This window comes from Apteryx rowi, unplaced genomic scaffold (assembly GCF_003343035.1).
Source record: "Apteryx rowi isolate R43461 unplaced genomic scaffold, aptRow1 scaffold_57, whole genome shotgun sequence".
Lineage (NCBI taxonomy): Eukaryota > Metazoa > Chordata > Aves > Apterygiformes > Apterygidae > Apteryx > Apteryx rowi.
In genome coordinates, this window is record NW_020450838.1 from 2449175 (window position 1) to 2469869 (window position 20695).

General features: G+C 47.9%; 1 protein-coding gene across 2 annotated transcripts in view; it reads right to left on the minus strand.

The window, feature by feature from the left end:
- Nucleotides 1–1171: 1171 nt before the first annotated feature.
- Nucleotides 1172–20695, minus strand: part of GLI2 (GLI family zinc finger 2) — a 151013-nt gene continuing 131489 nt past the window's right edge. Inside the window, exons 9-13 of one of the 2 annotated variants that reach the window (XM_026082197.1) lie at nt 18351–18500; nt 14080–14244; nt 9282–9563; nt 5692–6028; nt 1172–4618 (exon numbers count right to left, since the gene is read on the minus strand). In XM_026082197.1, coding sequence (XP_025937982.1) covers nt 2262–4618; nt 5692–6028; nt 9282–9563; nt 14080–14244; nt 18351–18500 — 3291 coding nt within the window. In that variant the 3' untranslated portion in view covers nt 1172–2261. The remainder of the gene's footprint in view (nt 4619–5691; nt 6029–9281; nt 9564–14079; nt 14245–18350; nt 18501–20695) is intronic. The other variant, XM_026082196.1, reaches the window with a different exon arrangement.

Genomic DNA, 20695 nt, shown 5'->3' on the forward strand with positions numbered 1-20695 from the left:
AATGAAGGAAGACCACCACTGGAAAGTCTGAGAAATCTCAAGTCATCGGAGATTTGGTTTTGCTTTTGGGTTCGATTTCTTTCTAATGAGATATCTGTGAAGAGGGACTCAAGAGCCACCATTGCCCTACACAGCTGTTGAAAAAATCAGGTAAGCAGTCAAAGGACGTGTGAAGGCCTGATCCATCTCAATGCAAGGGATGCCCAATTGCACTCCAAGCATCCAGGACAACATACAAAGTCCTAAAATATRTACTGCCCTCTTTTCATAAATGCAAAGGCAAGGGCAAGGTTGGTAACTGCAGGAGAATATATACAGTGGACTATAAAACAATCCCTTTAAACACACCTTTCACAGGAGACACAAATGAACAGCCAGACACCTTGCTTTGCTTTACTGTCCTCGCGCAGCCAGGACGTCACAGGGGCCAAGAGGGGTGACGAGGGGGGGCGAGAGAACCCTCCGGGGTGCCCTGTGCACACGCTTTCATTTGGGATGAGCATGGGCCAGATGGCAGGATGCCGAGTAGCACCTCCCTGCACAAGTGGGACACCGGAGCCACCCAGCAGCAGGGCTATCCCAACCGGCCGTTATTACGCACAGCCTCTGGGGTATAACATTGCCAAGTCTGGCTGGAGATAACACGTGGCATTCTCGTGCCAGCCAGAGGTCATGCTGGGAACAGCAAGCCTGACATCAGTTTGTGCAAAAGGAAAGCAGGGACTTTAGGACAACAGACAGCACCTTCACAGAGCTCCCCCGTGCCCCGTGCAAAGGAACGGGATGGGACACCAGTGAGACCCTCACATCAGCATGAGGGGGAGAGGAGTGATGGGCAGGAGAGAGCTAAGCCCTGCAGACATGATACAGCCAAACTGTGAGAACCTGTCCATCCTGGGGGGAAGTCACATTTGTCCCCAGCCCCGCAACGTATGGGGCACAAATGATTTAATGCCATGATACCAGGATGAGGAGAACTGAGGTGCTCAGCAAGGCCTCCTCCCCAAGTACACCCACCCCACTACTCCTACCCTTTTGTCTAACAACAGTAAAATAAATAATGCAACTAGGATTGACTTCAGTGCCAGGTGGACCCAGCCCGAAAAMAGCTAATCATGGAGCATATTACACAGACGAACCCTTGTTAGACAAAAAAGCTCCCACTACTACGCCACAGTGCAGACAGGACAGAAATGATCATAAAACTCTCTTCATCATGATCACTTTGGTATGTGAGCATCTTAGGAAGGAAAACTCAAAAGAAAGCGAACCTGTTGCAAAGCTGCACAGTGATATGGTAATGCTCGCTTTAGAAATCTGACATTARAAAGTTATTCAGGGCCCCAGCAGAAAGTCACTACACCACGATGCTGCTGCTCAGAGGGTGCAAAGTTATGCATGCCTATCAGTCTTTGCAGGCTGCAGCCTTCCTGCCACAGGGGATTTCTTCCCAGTGATTGCTGTTCCCAGGCCTCTGCTCCATTCTGCACATGATATAAACCATGTTGTAAACACATCTGATCAAAGTGTGCACTCACCTTTCATGTGTCTCATCAATGTGTCTTTCCAATGTTTTCTCAGAAACACCACTATGTTTTTATAAATGTACATTTTATATACGCTTCTGGCAATACACTATATTTGATTTTAAAGGAAGAGAGGCCTTGGCTACTTAACACTAAAGCATGGTAAGGCACTTTGCTGAGAAGCCGTTTGGAATCAACGCTCTTTGCAAGGTACAAAGGTATTTACTGTATAAAACAATACTGCTGGCAGAGGGCTTGTTTGGAGACATAACTAAACACTACTCTCATCAGAGCAGAATACACAGTATGGCTTTTATTCTGATCAAAACCACATCCTCCCATTTCTTTCTGGGGTGGATTGAAAATGGAATTTTTGCGAACATAACTAATGAAAAATGATGGGAAGTGCTATTTACAGGGTGCCAGGGAGGGAGGGTTTCATCTTTAACCACTCTCATGCAGTCTCCTAGCTTGGTGGTGATACCATTCAGTGCTCTGAGAAACCAAGCCAAAAACAATACTAGAGGTGCACCCTTGCGGTGCTGACCTGCTTGGATATAGCTTACATAACTCTGTACAGAGACTTTTTTTATTTTTACTTTGAATCCCTTTAATGTATTTAATACTTATCAAAAAAAATCTACTCTATTGAGACAGATTATTTTTAGAAAGCACATTCATAAAACTGCTTCACACAGAGCCCCTTGGATAGCGCTAAGCCCTTGTGCTTTACTGTTATGACATCATGTTTAGAAATTTACTCTCTTCCGCCAGCGTGGTTAGCATGGAGCTCATATCGCCTATTGCCATATTGCTTATTCCCGCGGGTATGGCGGGCAGTGTCAGAGAGTTTCGTGGAGTTGTCAGGCGAGAGGAGTTCTGGGAGAGGTTCTGCAGGATGCTGGGGCTCAGGGTGCCCGACATCAGGCTCGAATGGTCCCCATCGTCCATGATGGCATCGAAATCTATCTGGGGCGGCTCAAGACCTTGCGAGTCCACCGTGCTGGACACCTGGTTCGCTCCCGGAGAAGGCAGGGCRGCCGGCTTGCCGTTCAGCGCACACTGCTGCTGTCTGACTCTGCAGTCCACGTGATTATCGAAGTTGCTGTTTTGTTCATACATGTGGATTTGACCGTAATAGTACATCAAATTGTTTTCCCTTGTGCCATCCGCACACTGCTGGGCCGGTGCTGGCAACATGTCGCTGGTTCTTTTATGACTGGCCTCTGCTGCCTCCTGGCCTGGGCTCATGTTGTTCGTGGGGTGGGGAGTTCTCGCGTAGCCCAACTGCTGCATGGTGCGTACGCCTCGGGCTCTGCTGGCTGGGCTTGGCTCGGGCGGTGGACGAGGCTGTACCATGCCGGGTGGGTAGGCCTGCGCAGCTGGACCCATCATGCTCTGCTGAGGCTCGAAGTTCGGCTGGTTTGAGGTCATGATGGGCTGGTGAAACACCTCCTGAGCCATGGGGAAGTTCAGGTGGGTCGGCTGAGATGAATAGTTCTGCTGATTCTGTTCGTGCATGACCTGACTCAGCATCGTGCGCTCGCTGTTGCTGCTGACCATTAAAGAAGGGTCGGTTGCCATGTCCATTTGTTGAGGGTGAACATGTGGTCCAGACTTCACTGCCATGCTGCTACAAGATGGAGAGATCTGATTTGGATTGCTGCTGATTGCACTGGGGCTCAGCATCTGATGAGGTTGGTTATACCCTGTGTGCGAGCCCACATCAGGGTTCATACTGGGGCCGAGGTTCATCAGCTGTTGCCGCAGCTGCATACAATTTAGCCTCTGCCCATCCATGCCCATATTTCTTTGCATAAAATTCTGCTGTGTTACATTCATGCTGTTCTCTGTCAGCTGCATCTGCTGCTGGTTGTAATTCTGATACTGACCAAAGTTCTGCTTCTGCTGGACCACAGCTAAGTTCCCTTGTGAAAACTGCTGCTTTGACTGATTGGACATGATATCAACTGTACCCGAGCTGACTTCATTCCACTGGACGGGCATGTTGTTTTTACTCATGTCTGAGGGAGAATCAAAGCTCATTGGACACTCTGCCATCATTGGCCCCAAATGGCTCATGCTTGCCTCGGCCCCAGCCATCCTGCGCTGGCTAGGTAAGGCCGGGGGCTGCAGTTTCCCACTTCCTTGGAAGCTCTGCATCTCACTGCTGTACCCCATGGAAGTGCTCTCGACTGCTGTCCCATTGCTCTGAGAATTGATGTACTGTACCACATCGTCTGGCAGCATAATATCATCATCTCCGACGTTCCCCTCTGTCTCCCTGGACATGGCTTCCAAGGCGATGTTTTCACTAATGCTCAGTGGCCGGGGTGAGTAGACATGCCGGGGGAGGCTCCCGTCAGAGCGCGCGTAGTTCTGGAGGCTGAAATTCCTCCTGTCTGTGGGGTGTGGAGGATGGAAGGGGTTCATGCTGTTGGTGCTGTTAAAACGATGAACTTTAGGGAGGGCCTGGGGGTCTCCAGCAGGTCTCCTCACTGGGTCGCTTGCTCGTCTTGTGCAATTGCCCGGCACCTCGTGGGGAAACGCTGTGGCTGATGTGTAGCCATAGGCGTTACCATCACTACAACGCCTAGGTCCTGGTGGGAGGCGAATGGAGGGCAAGGTGGGCTCTGGTCCATCCATAAGTGAGATCCTGTTCTTTAGGGTCATCCTCTCCATGTTCGGCAGAGGAGTCGGAGGAGGGCCCCCTGTGGCAGCAGCATACTTGGCTTTCAGCCTATAGTGCTGAGCTGGCGTGAGGTTCAGCAGACCTGGCATCCCGCTGCACTGGCTAGCCTCACTTGACCGACGGGAGGCGTCCGTTGAAATCGGGTCATAGGAGTCAGCAGAACTTGTGTTATTGGGACGATGCCCGAGCTGTGAAGCTTCACTGGAACGGCGGCTGGAGAAGTAAGGGGAAATCCCTGACGATCTGCGGCTGACGGTGTAGGCAGAGCTGATGGTGCTCGTTGTACTATCACGGCGCTCGTTGAGTTGGTTCAGCATCGTAACCTCATTGACAGACAGCTCCATTATTCTTGGATTAGGCAGCGTAGCAGAAGAACCACCGCTATTTTCTAGAATAGAGCCTGAGAGAAAGTTGTGGGGAAGGAAAAGATTTAGTTAGCTGAGAAACTCCATTGGGTAATGTTTTTGGTGCTGAAATACAGACACACAAACCCACCCCTAAATATTTTACAGGAACAATAGTGAATTTCATTTACTGCCAGTGAATTCAAAGCTTCATCTCCAAATCTGTGTCCATGCGCAAAGAGCACGAAGGTTGGGGAAACAGGACAAGAAGTCCCTGCTGCAGAGTCTTTGCAATGTGTACCCCACTAATGCTCAGTCACTAAGGGAGTGCATCCGTATGGGCTTCTCTTGGCAGGGAAAAAGTAGCACTGGTGTGAACAATGCCATAAGGATAGCATGTAGCTACAGCCATGGCTGTTCACTGGGACAGATGCGCAACATTCAGTGACAGGAGGCTGAAAGCCCAGAAGTTGAAATTCAAGAGCTTTTCCCAGAGTAGACCAAGACGCTTTGACATACTAAACACAGGTTAGTGTAACCCAGGTCCTACACCTTGGGACTTCTCTTTGGCAAAGCGAGAAGAGCGCAAAAGGGATCATAAAGATGCCAGTATCGGGAATCCCCAGCCAGTGGAAAGCTGGCATATGAAGCTGTAGGCAATAGCCTGGAGCTCTTGAAATGGCAAGACCTGTCAAAGCAAGATCACGGACAGAGGGCTTGGCTGGATTGCAGCTATGCTCCGGCAATCTCCCAAGAGGCACATCAGCCCTTGGGGAACTGTTACTGCTGGAATAAATCAGAGCAGTCTTGTGGCTGCTCTGATTGTGCTATCTGGATAGTGAGGACACCTGTGGTCGGGCCCTAGGCAACCCTGGGAACAGGAGAAACACCCACACCTCTGTCTCTCTTCATAGCTCTGCTGCACTGAGCATCTGGGTTTCTGCTGTGCAAAAACACCAGATGGCTGAGTTCATGTCTAATTTCTCCATTTTACCTGATGTCTCTATCTAGCAAGGACTGACTCAGAAGCAATAGGAAATGATCCTCCTCCAGGGCAGACTCCTGGTTATGAGACAAGAGTCAAGACCTAGCAGGTTCCTATAGGGCAAGGACCAGGCCCAGAGCTTACCGTTTCCTGAGATGGGAGGCAGCTTGGTGTTTCTGGCTTGTGGAGCTGGGCTCACCCATGAGCAGGAATCCTTAACTGTCTTGAGTTTCTCTTTCTTGAGCTGTTCAAGTCGTTGCATCGTCGTCATGTGTTTCCTTAGCTGCAGGCTGAATGTCGAATTACCAGATGAGACCGTTGAGTCCACAATAGGAGCGTTGTCATCCAACGCTGTCAGATCTCCCAGACTTCCCCCGCTGTGCATGTTCATTTCTACTCCACTGTCATTGTTGTTGGTGCTGCCAAGGGGTGACGGCTCACTGCTGCACGACGACTGGCCACCAGGACTGGACTGACACATCTTGGGGAAGGAAAAGAGCAGAAGTTGGGCAGTGGAAACATCAGTGGAGAAAAACCAGGACCCGACATCCGCAATGCCACATGTTTGGCTGTACAGAGGCGTTCCCTGCTCTTGTTACCCTTCTCTGCTGCAGGAGCTCTAGCAGAGGGCAGGGGCACCTTCACTGCGGGCGTAGGGCAGTTCAGCGTCTACCAGGGCTAGAGGCAGCAGAGACGGGGAGGACAACACAGCCTCTCCGTTATGTACCCTATAAATCCACATGTAGTTTCCACACCTTGCTTTTGCTGCTGCCAGGACTAACGTGCTCAAGTAGTGCCAACACTGGCTCTAGCTTCATGCTAGAGAGGTAGTGCTTATTTCAATTACACGAACAAGCAGATCTTGATTGTGTTCAAGAGCACACACACCTGCAATCTCTCACCCCTCAGCTTGAAAAACTATGATGTGTTCAACTGGATGACTTAGAGAAACCAAAAGTTCCTCCTCCAAAAGATTAAGCACAGATGCTTCTCGAAGAAAAGCAGCATGTTACCTGGTTGTGCAAGGTATGTTGCAGCAAGCACTGGCTTATCTAACATAGGATCAAGGCCTAAGTATTTCAGACAAAACATATTTCTGTCTTTAAACTACCCTAACATATAATTAGGTTAGCTGACAAACTTCTCAGCCAGATAAAAACCTGGTTCAGTGTTTGCAAACTCCCACTTGCAGATAAGGCAGATAAGCACCATAAATATTTATTTTATTTACATTAGAAATTGCATTTCACATTGAGGTGGTTATTTGCCACAGACACTAAATGGTCTGAACTTGCTCTGAGGTAGCAGTTGCTGCTACCAGACGGGATGCTTGGGTTCTCCGCTTGAGGCCCATGCTCCAGCAACTGTCAGAAAATGGGAGTGCTGAAAAGCAACATACTTTGCCCCAGGCTAAGGTGGGAGTGCAAGGTGATGGAGTGCTTTGCTCTGCTCAGTAGCAGCCCTAATGGGCAGGGCTGACTGGCTGTAATGGCTTCATAGCCCTTCAATCAGGATGACAGAGATTGCAATCCCAGGATTTAATGGCAAGTCGTAATACTGGGAGCGATGCAATAACGGGTCTCCTTGGGCACTGTGCCCTCCTCCTTTCTATGCACTAGCAAATATCCCCTGTCCCTCCCTGTCGCTCCATACACCTCCGCCCCCTGTCACCGTGGTTAGTTGGAGACAGGAGGTCTGGGGGAGATCATGCTCTTATAAAGGAATTTTAATACAAAGGATTTCTTTGCTCACCTTAGTACCGACTGTCCTTAGGAAGGTAGAGTAAGGAAAGGTAAGTGGGAATAAAGAACAGGTTGTTAGAACAAAGACAACATTAACAGAAGGGATCATGTTAGTAAAAGAAGGAAGAGGGGAGGGCACACACAAACACAAAGTGCCAGCATTTCCTCCTTCCATACCCCAAGTCTTCCTTGCTATCCCTCTTTGTGGGCCCAGATGGAAACCCCTAGAAGAGACTTTCCACGGGTTTCTGAGGATTTGGGAATAGACTCAAAGCTGGGTTAAAACAAGGGGCTTCAGGATGAGGAAAGTTAGTGGAACATCTCACTCATCCTGTCACCCTGAGCTTAATTAGGAAATAAAAGTTGGAAGTGGCTGGTGAGTCAGATGCCACCCCTGTTATATGTGCACGCATGAAGTAAACAGCATTGGACAGGGACAGCAGAGAAGAACATCCGACCCATAGGCCCCATCACCAACGAGACAGCACGGGTGTAACCCTAGGAGCACAGAGCGCTGGGAAAACAAGCCCGTGCTTTTGAGAGAAACGGGGTAGGGAGTAGTGAGTGTGTCTGTGTTTTCATGGAAAAAAAAAAAAAGACTGGGGGAAGAGTATTGGAGAGAGGTCATTCTATCTAATGGTTTTCACTCTCAGTTTTTTTAACCCAATGCAGAGCCTAATTAAGGTAAAACTGTTTCTTTAGTCAATTAGAGTCACTTTGAATGTGAAAGTACTCAGTTCTTTCCTAACCAAAACACATGACTCATTACTAATTTGTCCAAGAACACATCCCTCAGCCTTTTCTAGAAAATCATTTCAGCTCCCAGACATGTTATTTGGTAGGAGTAACAATATTTTAGCCTAGATTCAAATCAAGAAAATACATACTTTGGAGCTCAAAGTGCTTTCAGCTGCAATGAGAAGTCTGGGGACTGTATGTACACTCTCGTTCGCAGGTGCAGGTCATTTCTGCCATACACAGCCCATATGCTGCCCTATTCCGAGCTGGGGTAGGAGGCCAGAACTTCGGGTATGAAGGTGAAAAGAAATATTGAAAAACAAAAGCACTCCCATGTGTTGCAATGCCTGATCTCCTCCACCAGCTGCGGAGTGCCATGGAACAAGCGAATTCACTGGATGGGGTGGAGTAGCCTTGAATGAGTTCGGGCCCATCACCTGTACACACCCCATTAGCACAGCTGACCACATTACTGCCCACCACGAAGCCACGGTAATGCTCAGGAGCAACACWCTCTGCCTGAGCAAGTGGTAACTTGTGGGGATGTAAAAACGTGATCCTGGTTGACCACGGGCCCATATTCTGTGGACCACAGAAAGAGGAATGTCTGTTCTAGCTCTCATGTTCATTCCTGGCTTCATTTATCCCCTTTCATCCTGGTACAATTTTTTCTGGTGGCTAGGAGTCGTGTATGGTGGACACCTCATGTATGGTGGACAGGCCTGAGGAACTGAACTTGCTTCAAAATATCCAACAAAAATAAAACAGCTACTTTTATTCCCATCAGGTTCATCAGACAGCCCACAACATAGTTGTGCCAGCGGGGCAGGGAGGAGGAAGAGAAAAGGGACGTCTTATGCCAGGATTTCTCCTTCAAGACGTGTTCATCAATCTGTGCCCTATGGCTACTGTTCAATTTAAATTGGTATGGAGGGCAAAGCTTATTTGACCACAACACCGTGATACTGTCATATTTTACTCCTAACACACAGCACAGGGAGGCCAAGCTTGATGCTGGGCATCACGTAACCCTCATGATTGTGAGGGTGGGGATTTGTGATGCTGGGTAGAAAGGTGCAAAATATACTGGACTCTGCCCTGACTTGCATCCTCATCTTTGGGCTTGAACTCTAGGGTGTTGGCAAGTGAAGGGCAACTGCACAGAGAGGAAAATAGCATACAAACGCTTCATGACCCCCTTGTGTCAGAAGAACTGGAGGCTGCATCACTCCTGCTAAGAGCAACTGCTCTTACCACAGAATTCTCCGTCTTTATGTTTTTGACTTGCAGGCAATCCTCCATGCTCCTTGTGGTGCTGTTGGCCTCGGGGCTCTCCTCTGAAACCTTGTTGCTCTGCTTGGCGCTTGCCTCGTTGTCCCCATTTTCCTTGAGTGGAGGTGGCCTTGGGTGGACGTCATTGCGTTGCTTCTTTGTGACGTGGGCATCAGGCCCATGTACAGTCTTGACGTGTTTCCTGAGGGAACTAGGGTCTGTGTACCTCTTCGTGCAGCCGGGGATTTTACATACGTAGGGTTTCTGTCAATACAAGTAAATCTTGTGTTAATTTTAGAACAAGTCCAAATTTTCCAGGTACATTTTATGGGCCAAGAGAATACAATGATCATGGCTGCTGGCAGCAGGAAAACATGGAGCATCTTTTCCACGGAGTTTTGTAAGACCGAAATCTCTAAAATGTGATATATGGGCTGCTGCCGATCCACACAGATCTGGCCCATCATTTGATGTTGGCTAAACTCCTTGTTTTCAGTTGCTGAATTAAAAGACAGCTAAGAATTCATGAAATATTTTCCTAATATTATTTTTCCAGGTAAGTATTTGCTCTGATTGCCACAGGAATGTTTCCTGATTACGCGTGGAAAGGAGGTGATGTAGGTGACTGGCCACAACACATTCTCTCTGCTAAGGTGGGGTCTACACTGAGAAAATATCTGAGGCCTTCTGGCTGATGGAAAACCAGAGAAACCAAGCCAGACTGGATTCACCCTACCCAATCTATCATACAGCTCCAGCACCTGTCACCTTGAAATCTGTTATTGTGCAAAACAAACCACAGGCATGCAGTGTTTTTTTCAGATGATAGGACTCTAGTCCCAAATTCATGAATCATTGATTGCCACAGGAAAACAAGGCTGAAGCCATGCAGCTGAAAACAGAAGTCAACAAACAGATACTTTTCTTCTTTTAACTTTTTTTTTTTTTATCAAGTTTCCAATTCCAGAATGCATTAGCACCACAGTTGTCTAAGCTGGTGCTGCTGCACTGGAAGCTCTGAATTCATCACAAGTTCTGCTTTCAGCCTCACAGCCACTCTTAAGTATTTTTCTGCCAACATACTGGAATAGATCCACAAAAAAAMCCCCAGATAGATGTTGTTTGAAGGCTAACCCAAATGACAATTTCTATTCWTTTTTTTTATCTGTTTTCTAATTTCATCCAGAAGCTTGAGTGGAAAAAATACAAAGGAGCATATATTCTTTGCAGAAAGCCAGCATCATCACATAAAAAACACTGAAAGTCTGTTCTTTATTCAAAAACATGTTTCCTGGCTGATCTTGGCACATCACTTGAACAAACTAAATCCTCATAACACCCCACTGAGGTAAATATTTAATATATTTTAAAGCTGGGTAAACTAAAGCACAAAAAGTAAAATAGTTTGTTTATAAATCTCATGCAACACTCTGGACGGGGTATTATAGAAATACTATTGCTGCAATTAAAACCTATTCTAAAGAACAGAAACCCCTCCACACACACTAAAGAAATCTACATCAAACAGCTCAATGACTATTTAAAAAGATTCTTTCAGTCTAATGTCTGTATCTGATTTTTAGACATCAGCAATTAGGGAAACATGACCACTGCTGCTTGGACAGAAGACACTCCTCTTAACAGGGTGCAAGTTAGAGGACCATCTGCTTCATCAGGCCATACCTTCTGCAGCTGAACTGAGTACAATTGTTGTTTCATTGGCATGCCTTCAAATGGCCCCTGGGTTATTCAAATACTGATGTCTGACGCAGTGGATGCTCTAGCGAAGTCAACAACATAGATATCTCAGATGCCTCCCTCCTCCTCCCATACACATATGGTGATGATACTCTTTAGGGTGGGAGAATCACAGACTTCTCCAGGAATGCAGCAGCATTCAGTTTTTACATTTCACCCTTGTTAAATTAGACTCGGAGAAAATGTCCTGCCAACCCTTTGGCTGACCATGGACCCGTGCCACCCTTTTGGGAGTTTCTACTGGAGAGCGGTCAGGGAGTGAAAGCCCCTTTTCCAGTAGCACCATTAAGGGTATTCCCTGAAAGGATCTGAATACTCACTGGAAGTTTAAAAGTAAATAGTGCATGCGACATTTCAACAATAGATGAAAGCCACTGCCACTCAAACTTCAGCACGTTTGGATCAAACACCTACGTCCTGTTATACAATGATAGAAACTTATGTGGGGAACCTGGGACACCCTCCTTAGAGGGTGACTTAGACATGGGTGACTAACTATGAACTGTGGTGTATCCCAGGTAAACACTGCATGTAGAGGGAAATATTTAGTAGGAACTAGGAGCCACAACAGAGTTACCAAAGGGTAATAAGAAATATTCACAGCCACAAACTCCTGCTTTGCATCTGYGTGGTTTTGTGGGCCAAAGTCTCAGTGCAGTTTGTTAACACACTGGTCATGGCCACAGCTGGTTGCAGGGCCCTCACACCTGGGCCTGCTGCCCAGTGCAATCTGCTTTGCCATGAGGGATGTCATCTGTTGCTGAGGATCATGCTAYAGGTTCCTCATCAAGAGAGTGTCAAATATATGGTCCACAGAGCTGTTACATCCAGCCCACAGACTTCCSGCAAGTCTCTGGACATGTCTGTGCTGCATGACGGAGTGCTGAGCAGAGGTTCAGGAGTGAGTACAGACCTCAAAATGTAAGATCACACAGTGTCATGTATTTCCCTTGGTAAGGCTCAGCTGGTCTGGTACAAAGCCTCCACTAGTGACTATGCTGTTTCTGCACCTGAGAAGGCTTTGGCATTCTCTGGGGGAAGCAACAGCAGAGGATAAATCCATATCTGTTATCTGAGTCTCTATTTTGTTGGATGCAGCCTGTGCCAAGTGCCAGGATATCAGATCAGGGTCCACCGTAGATGAGGTGTTTGATGCTCCTGCCCCATAGCCTCACCTTCTTGCACAAGGAGCAGACTTTCAAGTGTGTCCAAGCTCTGCTCAGATGAAGGGAGGAGCCATCATCAACTTGGTGCAGCTCCTGATCTGGATCACTTGGTAAACTCAACTCATTCAAAGAAATGGTGTTTAATAATATAGCCAAATAAAACATTTCACTTCTAGGAACATGGGACACAGGTCAGGCCACCAGAAGAGGAGATTCTGTCTGCCCCAGGAGGGATCCTGGAAAAGCTCCAGGGATCAGAGCTCAAGTGATCTATGGTGAAAAAATAGCTACCGCACTGCTTCAACATGTTCATACTGGGCAGASTAAGCTTCAGGATGAGAATTTTATTTGATGATAATTTTAGTACAGTGTCCTGCACTGAAAATTGTACCAGAAGTCTCAATCGTCTGCATCAGGATCCTTAGGGATGGAAGAGAGACACAAAATTGATTCAAGGACAGGCAAAAAGTGCTGCAGCAGTGGGACGCTTCAGTGGCTTGGTTGATTCTTCTTATGAGAAAGAAGATGGAGAGCAACTTAACTGTACTGTCACGGAGGGGAAACAGCAATAGTTAGAGACACTGGACCCAATGCTGAAGGAAGGCAGAGGAGGCAKCCCCGGGCTGTAAAACAAGCAATTTCTAATACCATAAACTTTTTCAGTGAGGGTGAACTAAGACTACTTACCTTTCTGGAGAAGAAACTTTAACAAAGAGCAAATTAAGTTTTAGTCAAACACTGGTTATTCGGATCATAGGTTGCTCAGCGGATGAGAGATCAGGCAGCATGTTATGTTGGTCCTTTCTGGCCTCAAGGTCTGCATAGCCCCAAACCCCAAATTGCCCAGTCCCCATGCAGATCTAGGTTAATTTTAACTCATATTCTGTCTTGGGAGTGGCCCAGTGGCAAAGGTTAATCCCAGTATTTGGGTTCATACCCAAACAAATTCAAATGATACTGGGATCAAGGTCATTAATTGGGTCCTTCTTTAGGTCACATAGCACAGAAGGGCATCCTAGGCTTTGAGTCCTTATTATAACTCTAATGCAATCTATGAAGCCTTCTGAGCTCTGATTATCACTGACTGATATTATGCTAGAGATAGAAATACGCCCAAAAAGCCCTTTGTAGACACAGCATCTCTTTAAAAGGCTGTCATCCGTGGCAATTGCGTTCCATTCTCCAATAGTCTATATTTAACTGTTGCAAATTAGGCTGCAGACTGAATTCTTCATGGCTGCAAACATTATTAGAACTTCGGAGTGTTGTTTTTTCTTCCCCTGTCAGCTAATTAGTGGTAATATAAATTTCAATCGTCGGCCGCGGTTGATTGCAACAGACCATCACATGCGTTACAATAAAGGCAATTTCCTCTGCTCCCCGACTACTAATAGTGGGTCTTAATTAGCCAAGGTTAACAAAGCATTGCATTGTGCTCTATCATTGTACATCAAATGATGGAGGGAGTACTATTTCCAGAGTGTTAGGATCCAGGGTAGCTGTTATACTACTGCAAGTCTGTGCCACAGTAATACTAAACACCACATGCACAAATGTATGATCCTATTCGCACTATTAAAAATTATAAATTTGGAAAGTGCTCGCTTCAATTTCCAAAGCCGATTAGAAAGTTTGCATACTTTAACATCTGTTTATGATTTCAAGCATGGCTTTCATAAATATAAAGCTAATGTGGTCTGGCTCTCCAGCAAAATAAATTCCATTAAAAAATAAGAAAAACCTCTCATTACAGTAGGTTTCTTTTTACATGAGTCCAGTGTGTAAAGTGTATGTTTATTGTCAGCAAAATTAAAAAAAAAAAGCCCTCCATTGAGCTGTGGTGAGCCCAGGCTTACCTCATTGGAATGTGTCCTGTTCTGGTGCTTGGCTCTGTCCGAGGCATTGGAAAAGGCTTTATTGCAGCCTTCATGTTCACAGACGTAGGGTTTTTCTCCAGTGTGGGACCTCAGGTGTGTCTTTAAGTTCTCCAGTCGGGAATAGGCTTTGGAGCAACCCTCAAACTAAAATAAAAAAACACAAGAGGAGTGATTAATTAACCAGAAAAATTTGATTTCCCCCCTGCCTAAACCCTTCTCATCTGTTTCTCATTCTTTTTTTTTTTTTTTTCCTTCCCTTTAAAGGGCTTGTGTTTTAGGGAACAACATCTACTTTGTTGAGAGAACTTCCCTTCCTCAGGCAGGCCGAGATTCTTAGAAGTGACTCATATTTAAGGTGGAGCTCCTGTTGGGTACCCAGCCTGATGTTTCACCAAGAGAGTGGTTTTGCAAGCAGGGCTGAAAGAACACCCCTTCCCTTCTTCCAGGACTCTCCTTGCCCTTCCTGCCATCCATCTGCAGCATCTCCAGCTAAGACACTCAGAGATGGAGGACCTCTCCTTCCTCCTTTCTTTCCCAAAGAACCGATTGCTTCTAGACAGTTTGACCAGCCTTACAACTTCACCAGCTCCAGAGCTGGAAAGACCAGACCATTTTCTAAAACACAAGCAGAAATCTAGCAAGCTTTGAAGTTTCCCAAATTACAACTTGGGTCTACTCTCAGAGGATGCTGTGGTCAAGCTGCCTGACATTACCAGTTTAAAAAACAAGACACTCAGTCTTGAAGACAGATGGATTTTTGGATGACACAACAGGCCAGCAGCCTTCCTCCTGGAAGGAAACCAGCTGCCCACACAACGAGAAGGAGCAGCTCGGGAGACATGGTCAGACTTAGGGTGATGTAAGTCCTACCACCCTCAGCTTCTGGCTGCGTTGGAGGTTTCTCTCTGCACCTGCCCTGTCTGTAGCATGGAAGGATTTCACCAGTCACTCAAACCAAGGAGACTGTCTTAAATGCTCTTTGACTAAGTAAGTGGGAACTTACAAACACTGAAAGAAGTTTTAAAAAATGAAAGCACAAAGCAAGGCTCCTTTTCAAACTCTGGCTTAATGCTGCACTCACTATTCACCCTACATTTCAACAAGCAGTCACTCCTGTTGTAAYGTATGCAAGCTGCAAGGTTTTGTATTTTAGTCAGATCACTTAAATATATCTGCAAGTTCAGTCCAACTGTGGCAGGACTTCACATTGYTGTGTTTGCATACTGGCCAAGGAAAAAACTGGTGTCACAATAGGGCAGGTCATGCCACAGATCAGCATCAGACTTCATCGTGGGCAGCTGAGCAGCCATGCATGTCAGCGGGGTCTGGCTGTTTCGGCCAGAGGCGGCTGGACATGATAGCAGCTGTATCTGCGTCTTTGTACTCCAAAGGCATAGGAAGTAGCTTGCTCTAACTGTGCACTGGCAAGGAGCAAGTCAAACGTAGCYGATGAACCATTCCTCTTCTATGAAAGCCAGGAGTGAATGCACTTTTTGGGAAGGGGTTGTTATTGGACTCCCTTTGCCTATCAGCCCTGCTGAGAGCAGTGGTGTGAAGGACCAGAAAGAGTGACACTTGAACTTAAGCTGAAATAATGGCCAAAGCACCATACCTTCCACTTCTGCAAGAGTCAACACTGGAGCCTTCGCTATATGGCTCYGCTGCCTAACCAAAGGCAGGGCGAGCCTATTGACTTTAATGTGCACAGCAGTTTAAATGCCACAGGCCAGCATCTGCACAGACAGGGCTCTTCTAAGTAGGTTCTCACACATTCCTTGCCATCTGGGGACCTGAGCACAGGTTCATCACATAACCCATACAACTTCGCTGTGTTGGAGGAGTAGAGTTACTCAGGGTTCTCTTTGAAGTCTGGCACAGGGGATGGCRGACATAAGGTAAACTTGCCCTGCCCTCTTGAGACACCCAGATCTCCTCAAGGACAGTGGGAACGTTCTTCAACAGCTTATTCCTTCTATAGGTACAYTGGGGTGCAATGAACTCAGTTCCTCTTCCCCAATCAACTTTCATTAGCACATTTGGCCCAAAAAGCATGCTGCAGCTTTGAGGTAGCACAATATATTCTCTTCTTCTCTTGGCCTGTGCACACAGTCCTTTATAACTTGAGTTGCTTATAGTTACTAAAATACATCATTCCACTTGCTGGAAAACAAAGGGAACTCAGCATGAGGCAACTCATTTGTCCATTCTGGTTGTGCTGGATACTGACACAAAAATGCAGTTATTAAGAGCAAAAGTATTGAGGTTCCATTTTCAAATAAGGGCTTCTCAGCACAGCAGCCTGTGCATGTTCAAAGAGGTTGTTCTCAGTGTTATGTGTGGATTTGATTATGCCAGTGGGAGTTCTGGCTGTCATCTGTCGAAACAATCCTTGACCGGATCCCAGGCTGCAACTGGGCTCATCTGTAGCTYTATGTACACCGCAAACTTCCTGTCTGAAACAAATGGCACTTTGAAAAAATCACTGGCAGACTTGAACCAGGAATGGTCTGCCAAAGCAGGGCACCATCTGCACTGCTGCAATGTGTCCCAGGCAATCAGAAACCTGGGGTATATTCAGTTTGGGCARAGTTGCTGTGACATACCGCACGCAGAGTGACTGCAGTTCTCTAGCAGGCAGAGGACGACTTGAGATTGCAAACTCGCATAGCCTTGCCATTGCTCCAGCCCAACACAACAGTGAGTACYTGAAAGAGGCAGGATTGAGCAGCAGCGCTTTTTCCCGCTCCAGTATTGAAAAGGATTCATTCCCTGCTGCTTTTCACTCGAGCGGGGGGCTTGTGCTGCCTTCTGATTCCCGCTGCCTGTACCTGCAGTGCTGCAAGGGCAGGGCCAGTCTTCCTCTTGCTGCTCACTTTGTGGCACACCAACAATCAATATTCCTTCAGACTCTTACGGAAGATTGGTAACATGCTAAAACAGTGTAGGGCGCTTTAGAAGATTAAAACAAAGGATATGGCCCTGTGCCCCAGGGAGCTTACACTCTAAATTAAATGAACACAGGGCTGGAAGATTGATAAAGGAGTCATGCAGCAAGCAAATCATACTTATCATAATATTGGTAAGCAGGAGCTGGGGCAGAGCCGGGGAGGGAGCAAGGCTGGAAGTGACTAATGRAGCAGAAGAGGAGGAAGATACTGGAGGAGGGCTCAGACATCTGCCAAGCAGAAAGAAAGACTCATTTCCGAGACTCTGGGGAGAGGAACGGTGTAACGTTCACAGTGGAGGAGGTATGAAGAACTGGCAGGAGGAGAAGGGTGGGGGCAGAGGATCTCAAAAGACAAGGRTGGACTCTGGGGAGGAAAAAGGGCTGAAGTGTATGTGGGAAGAGATGGTGAGCATTTCTCCTCTCCTACCAGCGTGCCACAACCACTAAACTCGACAGCTCAGTTCTCTCCYGCGGCCCCTGTCAGGCATCCTTGGGTGCCCAGGAGCCTCGCGTCAGCCAGTGGTGTGGTGGGAGGTGTTGCATGCAAGGGGGAGATGTGGGCTTGTGTCCTTCRAGGCTAAGGAGCTCTCCCATGTGCCAGGTGAGTGCTTGACCCACAAGGCTGACAGATAAAATGGCATCCTATGCTCTTCCTCCAGTAGTTTTTAATACTAGGCTCAGTACTGCCTACATGAAAAGCATGGGGACTGAGCTCCTCCAGGGGTTTAAGCACCCATTCACCTCACCTCTAGATTAAAAGAGCGAAGGCAGAAGGTGTTAGCCTMGCTCCCCAGGCTGGAAGGAGGCTTGCGCACATGCTCAGGCACATGGTGGAGGGAAACCTGCAGCCCCACACAGGAGTACTGGGTGATGCTGAATCAGGGTTACCACCAAGGTTGGGTGAACCCCACAGTGTGGGGTTTATGGGTTTCTTACTTGAATTTAGGCAACTGAATGGTCTGTATGTTTCCTTTTGTCACCTTAAGGGACTTGTCCTGAGTCACTCTAGATCTCTGTGGCAGAACTGAACCCAGTTTCCCCAAGAAAGTCCAAGTTTTACCCACTAACCCCTTAACCACCCTCCTCTTTGATCACTTCCAGTCTCACCAGGGCGTAACCTGCAAGTAGCTAAAAACCTTTAACAATGGACATGGAGAGCTGGGTTAGCCCTGAGGTGGGGCAGATACCCTGAGAGAGCCCTGCTTGAAGCCATGCCTGTGTCTCGACACCCATGTGTGCGACCACCGAAGTCCAGTGTCCCTCTCGCCAAGCCAAGATGTTCTGCGCGTCCCTTCCAGCTCACCGTGCACTTGTGCGGCTTCTCCCCAGTGTGTCTTCGCATGTGCACCACCAGCATGTACTGAGCCTTGAATGGCTTCTGCTCCCGCGTGCAGTCCTGCCAGCGGCAGACAAACTCCTTCTTCTCCCCGTGGATGTGGTCATTGTTGATGTGCTGGGAGGAGAGAAGGGAGAAGCAGGTCACTCCTGGAAGAGCTGATACCAGCAAAGCACATCCGGCGCTCTGAAAAGCCAGCCGTTCCCTCCCCAGTGCTTGCGGTCAAACCTTGCACCTGTGTCACAGGTGCACGAACACCACAAATAACCCCTCATCCACAGGGACACGCTGGCCAGTGCTGTGCCTCTGGCATGTCCTGCAGGAGAGAGCGCACAGCACCTTGCACACCGGGCTCTGGGGCTAAAGTAGCCAGAAAGTGGAGGTTTGCCCTAAACACTGCAAAAGCGACGCAGACCCCGTGGTAGCAGAGGGAGAAGAGCCCCTCGGTGTCTCCCAGGGGTGCCCGAGGTGATTGCTGGTGGAGGAAGGGAGGAAGACTCCGACATTACGCCAGCATCATCGACAGTCATTTTTGCCTCTGTCGACCCCTCCCACGTCTCGCTTATGCAGCTGGGACCCTTTCTTAGAGCGTTGCTGAAGGACGGGGGAAAGACGGAAAAAAGCCTGATTCAGAGCCAGCGCGTATGCCGGCTCTACAACATCCACCTGCTGTCAAACGCTGAGCGGCTGGCAGGAAATGACAACATCTGCGAAGTATGTGCTAAGGAAAACTCGGCGGCCTCAATTACTGCTAATTACTCGGGCCCATAAAATCCTTCGCCTGGGTGTTGAAAAGTCAGCACCAGAACGGTGCCTTCATCCTCCCTGTGAGGAAGACAAGGGTCTCTTTAGCAGCCCAGAGAAAATGAAACCCTGACGAAAATAAACAGAGCCCATCGGCAGCGCTGCTCCCACTGTGGCCTTGTCTCGCTCTGACTGGGGTCTTGCTGCCAAAAATAATGCCTGTCCTTGCTCCTGGCTTTTCAGCAGACATTCACCGACAGGAAATCCTAAAATAAACCACTTTGGGTTTGGGTTTTGTTTTTGCACTGAGATTTTTTTTCCAGCCCCCGTCTTCCCCCTCCCACCCCGCCCCCGGTCAAGGCCAGGCACACATGTTGTGGCTTGGGACTGAGACTTTGCAGGGTGGCGGTGCAGCATGAGGACACACAAACTCGTTAAAACAAAGTAACCGGCCTTCGTGGTCTCACTTGCCTCCAGCCCCGGGATTTTGCGTGCATGCAAGGGAACGCACAACCTGGCTATCCCTCCCAGGGCTTAGCTGACAACCRCTGGGCAAACGGAGCAGGGGACTCAGGGCCACGCTGTCTCCCCAGGGCTRCATGGGGAGTCCTAGGGCTGCAGGTTCCCCATGGGCCAAGGGGCAAGGAGAAATGCTAGAGGCTTGACCAGTCCCTAGGACACCATGGGTGAGCACCAAGAGCCAAGGCTGTGTGCCTGGAGGAGGCTGCAGCACTCAGAATGGGGTTAGGTTTCAGGTGGGTTTGGAGCTCAGCTGACAACAGCTCTGGTTTTATGATGTTGCACTGATGGGAGATTTTAGCCTCAGATGGCAGAAATCTGGTGAACCCCTCCTGAGACCTACAGACATGTTATACCACATCCAGACCAGACTGGAAAGATAAATCTGCTGGCTCTGTTTGCGTGGGAATCTGACTCGCAACCAAGACTATGCACAGCAGTGCTAGCAGTGGGGAATTTCACGGGTTTGCCCTTTCAGTCCAGCTTGGGCCAGAGGAAGATACATTTATTGGAGGGGGACTGCAGCCCCCTTTCAAGCTTATTAGCTCACTGTCTGGGCAACGTCTGGTTCCCATCACACGCTGGAGGAACAGTCACACAACTCAACACACTCCAAACACATTGTTCCACAGTCCCTGTCATACCCCCTCCTGGCCTGAGGTTTTGCTTGGGCTTCTCTCAAATTGTGAGTGAAACCTTCAAGGCTGGGAGCAGCAGTGGTGCTTGCAAAAATATGTCTTCATTCCTGCTGCTCCCCATAGACATGCACTCCTCCCACAAGCGCGCTGCCCACTGTGTGTGCAGAACGGACCCTGCATGCCCAGGTACTTTTCTATGCACGCAAACAAGAGTTTTTCCATACATGGTAGGATGTCACCTTTTCAGAAGTTGGCCCATGACATCTGTATTTCATTTAGATGTGTATTTTGGGCATCCCGAATCCGCAACCCCATGTTGCTAGTGATCATAGTACAGAAGCCTCCGTTTTTATAACCTTCCAAATTTAGGAAAATCATGGACATTTTGTCAAATATTTTTCTTTGGGTTTT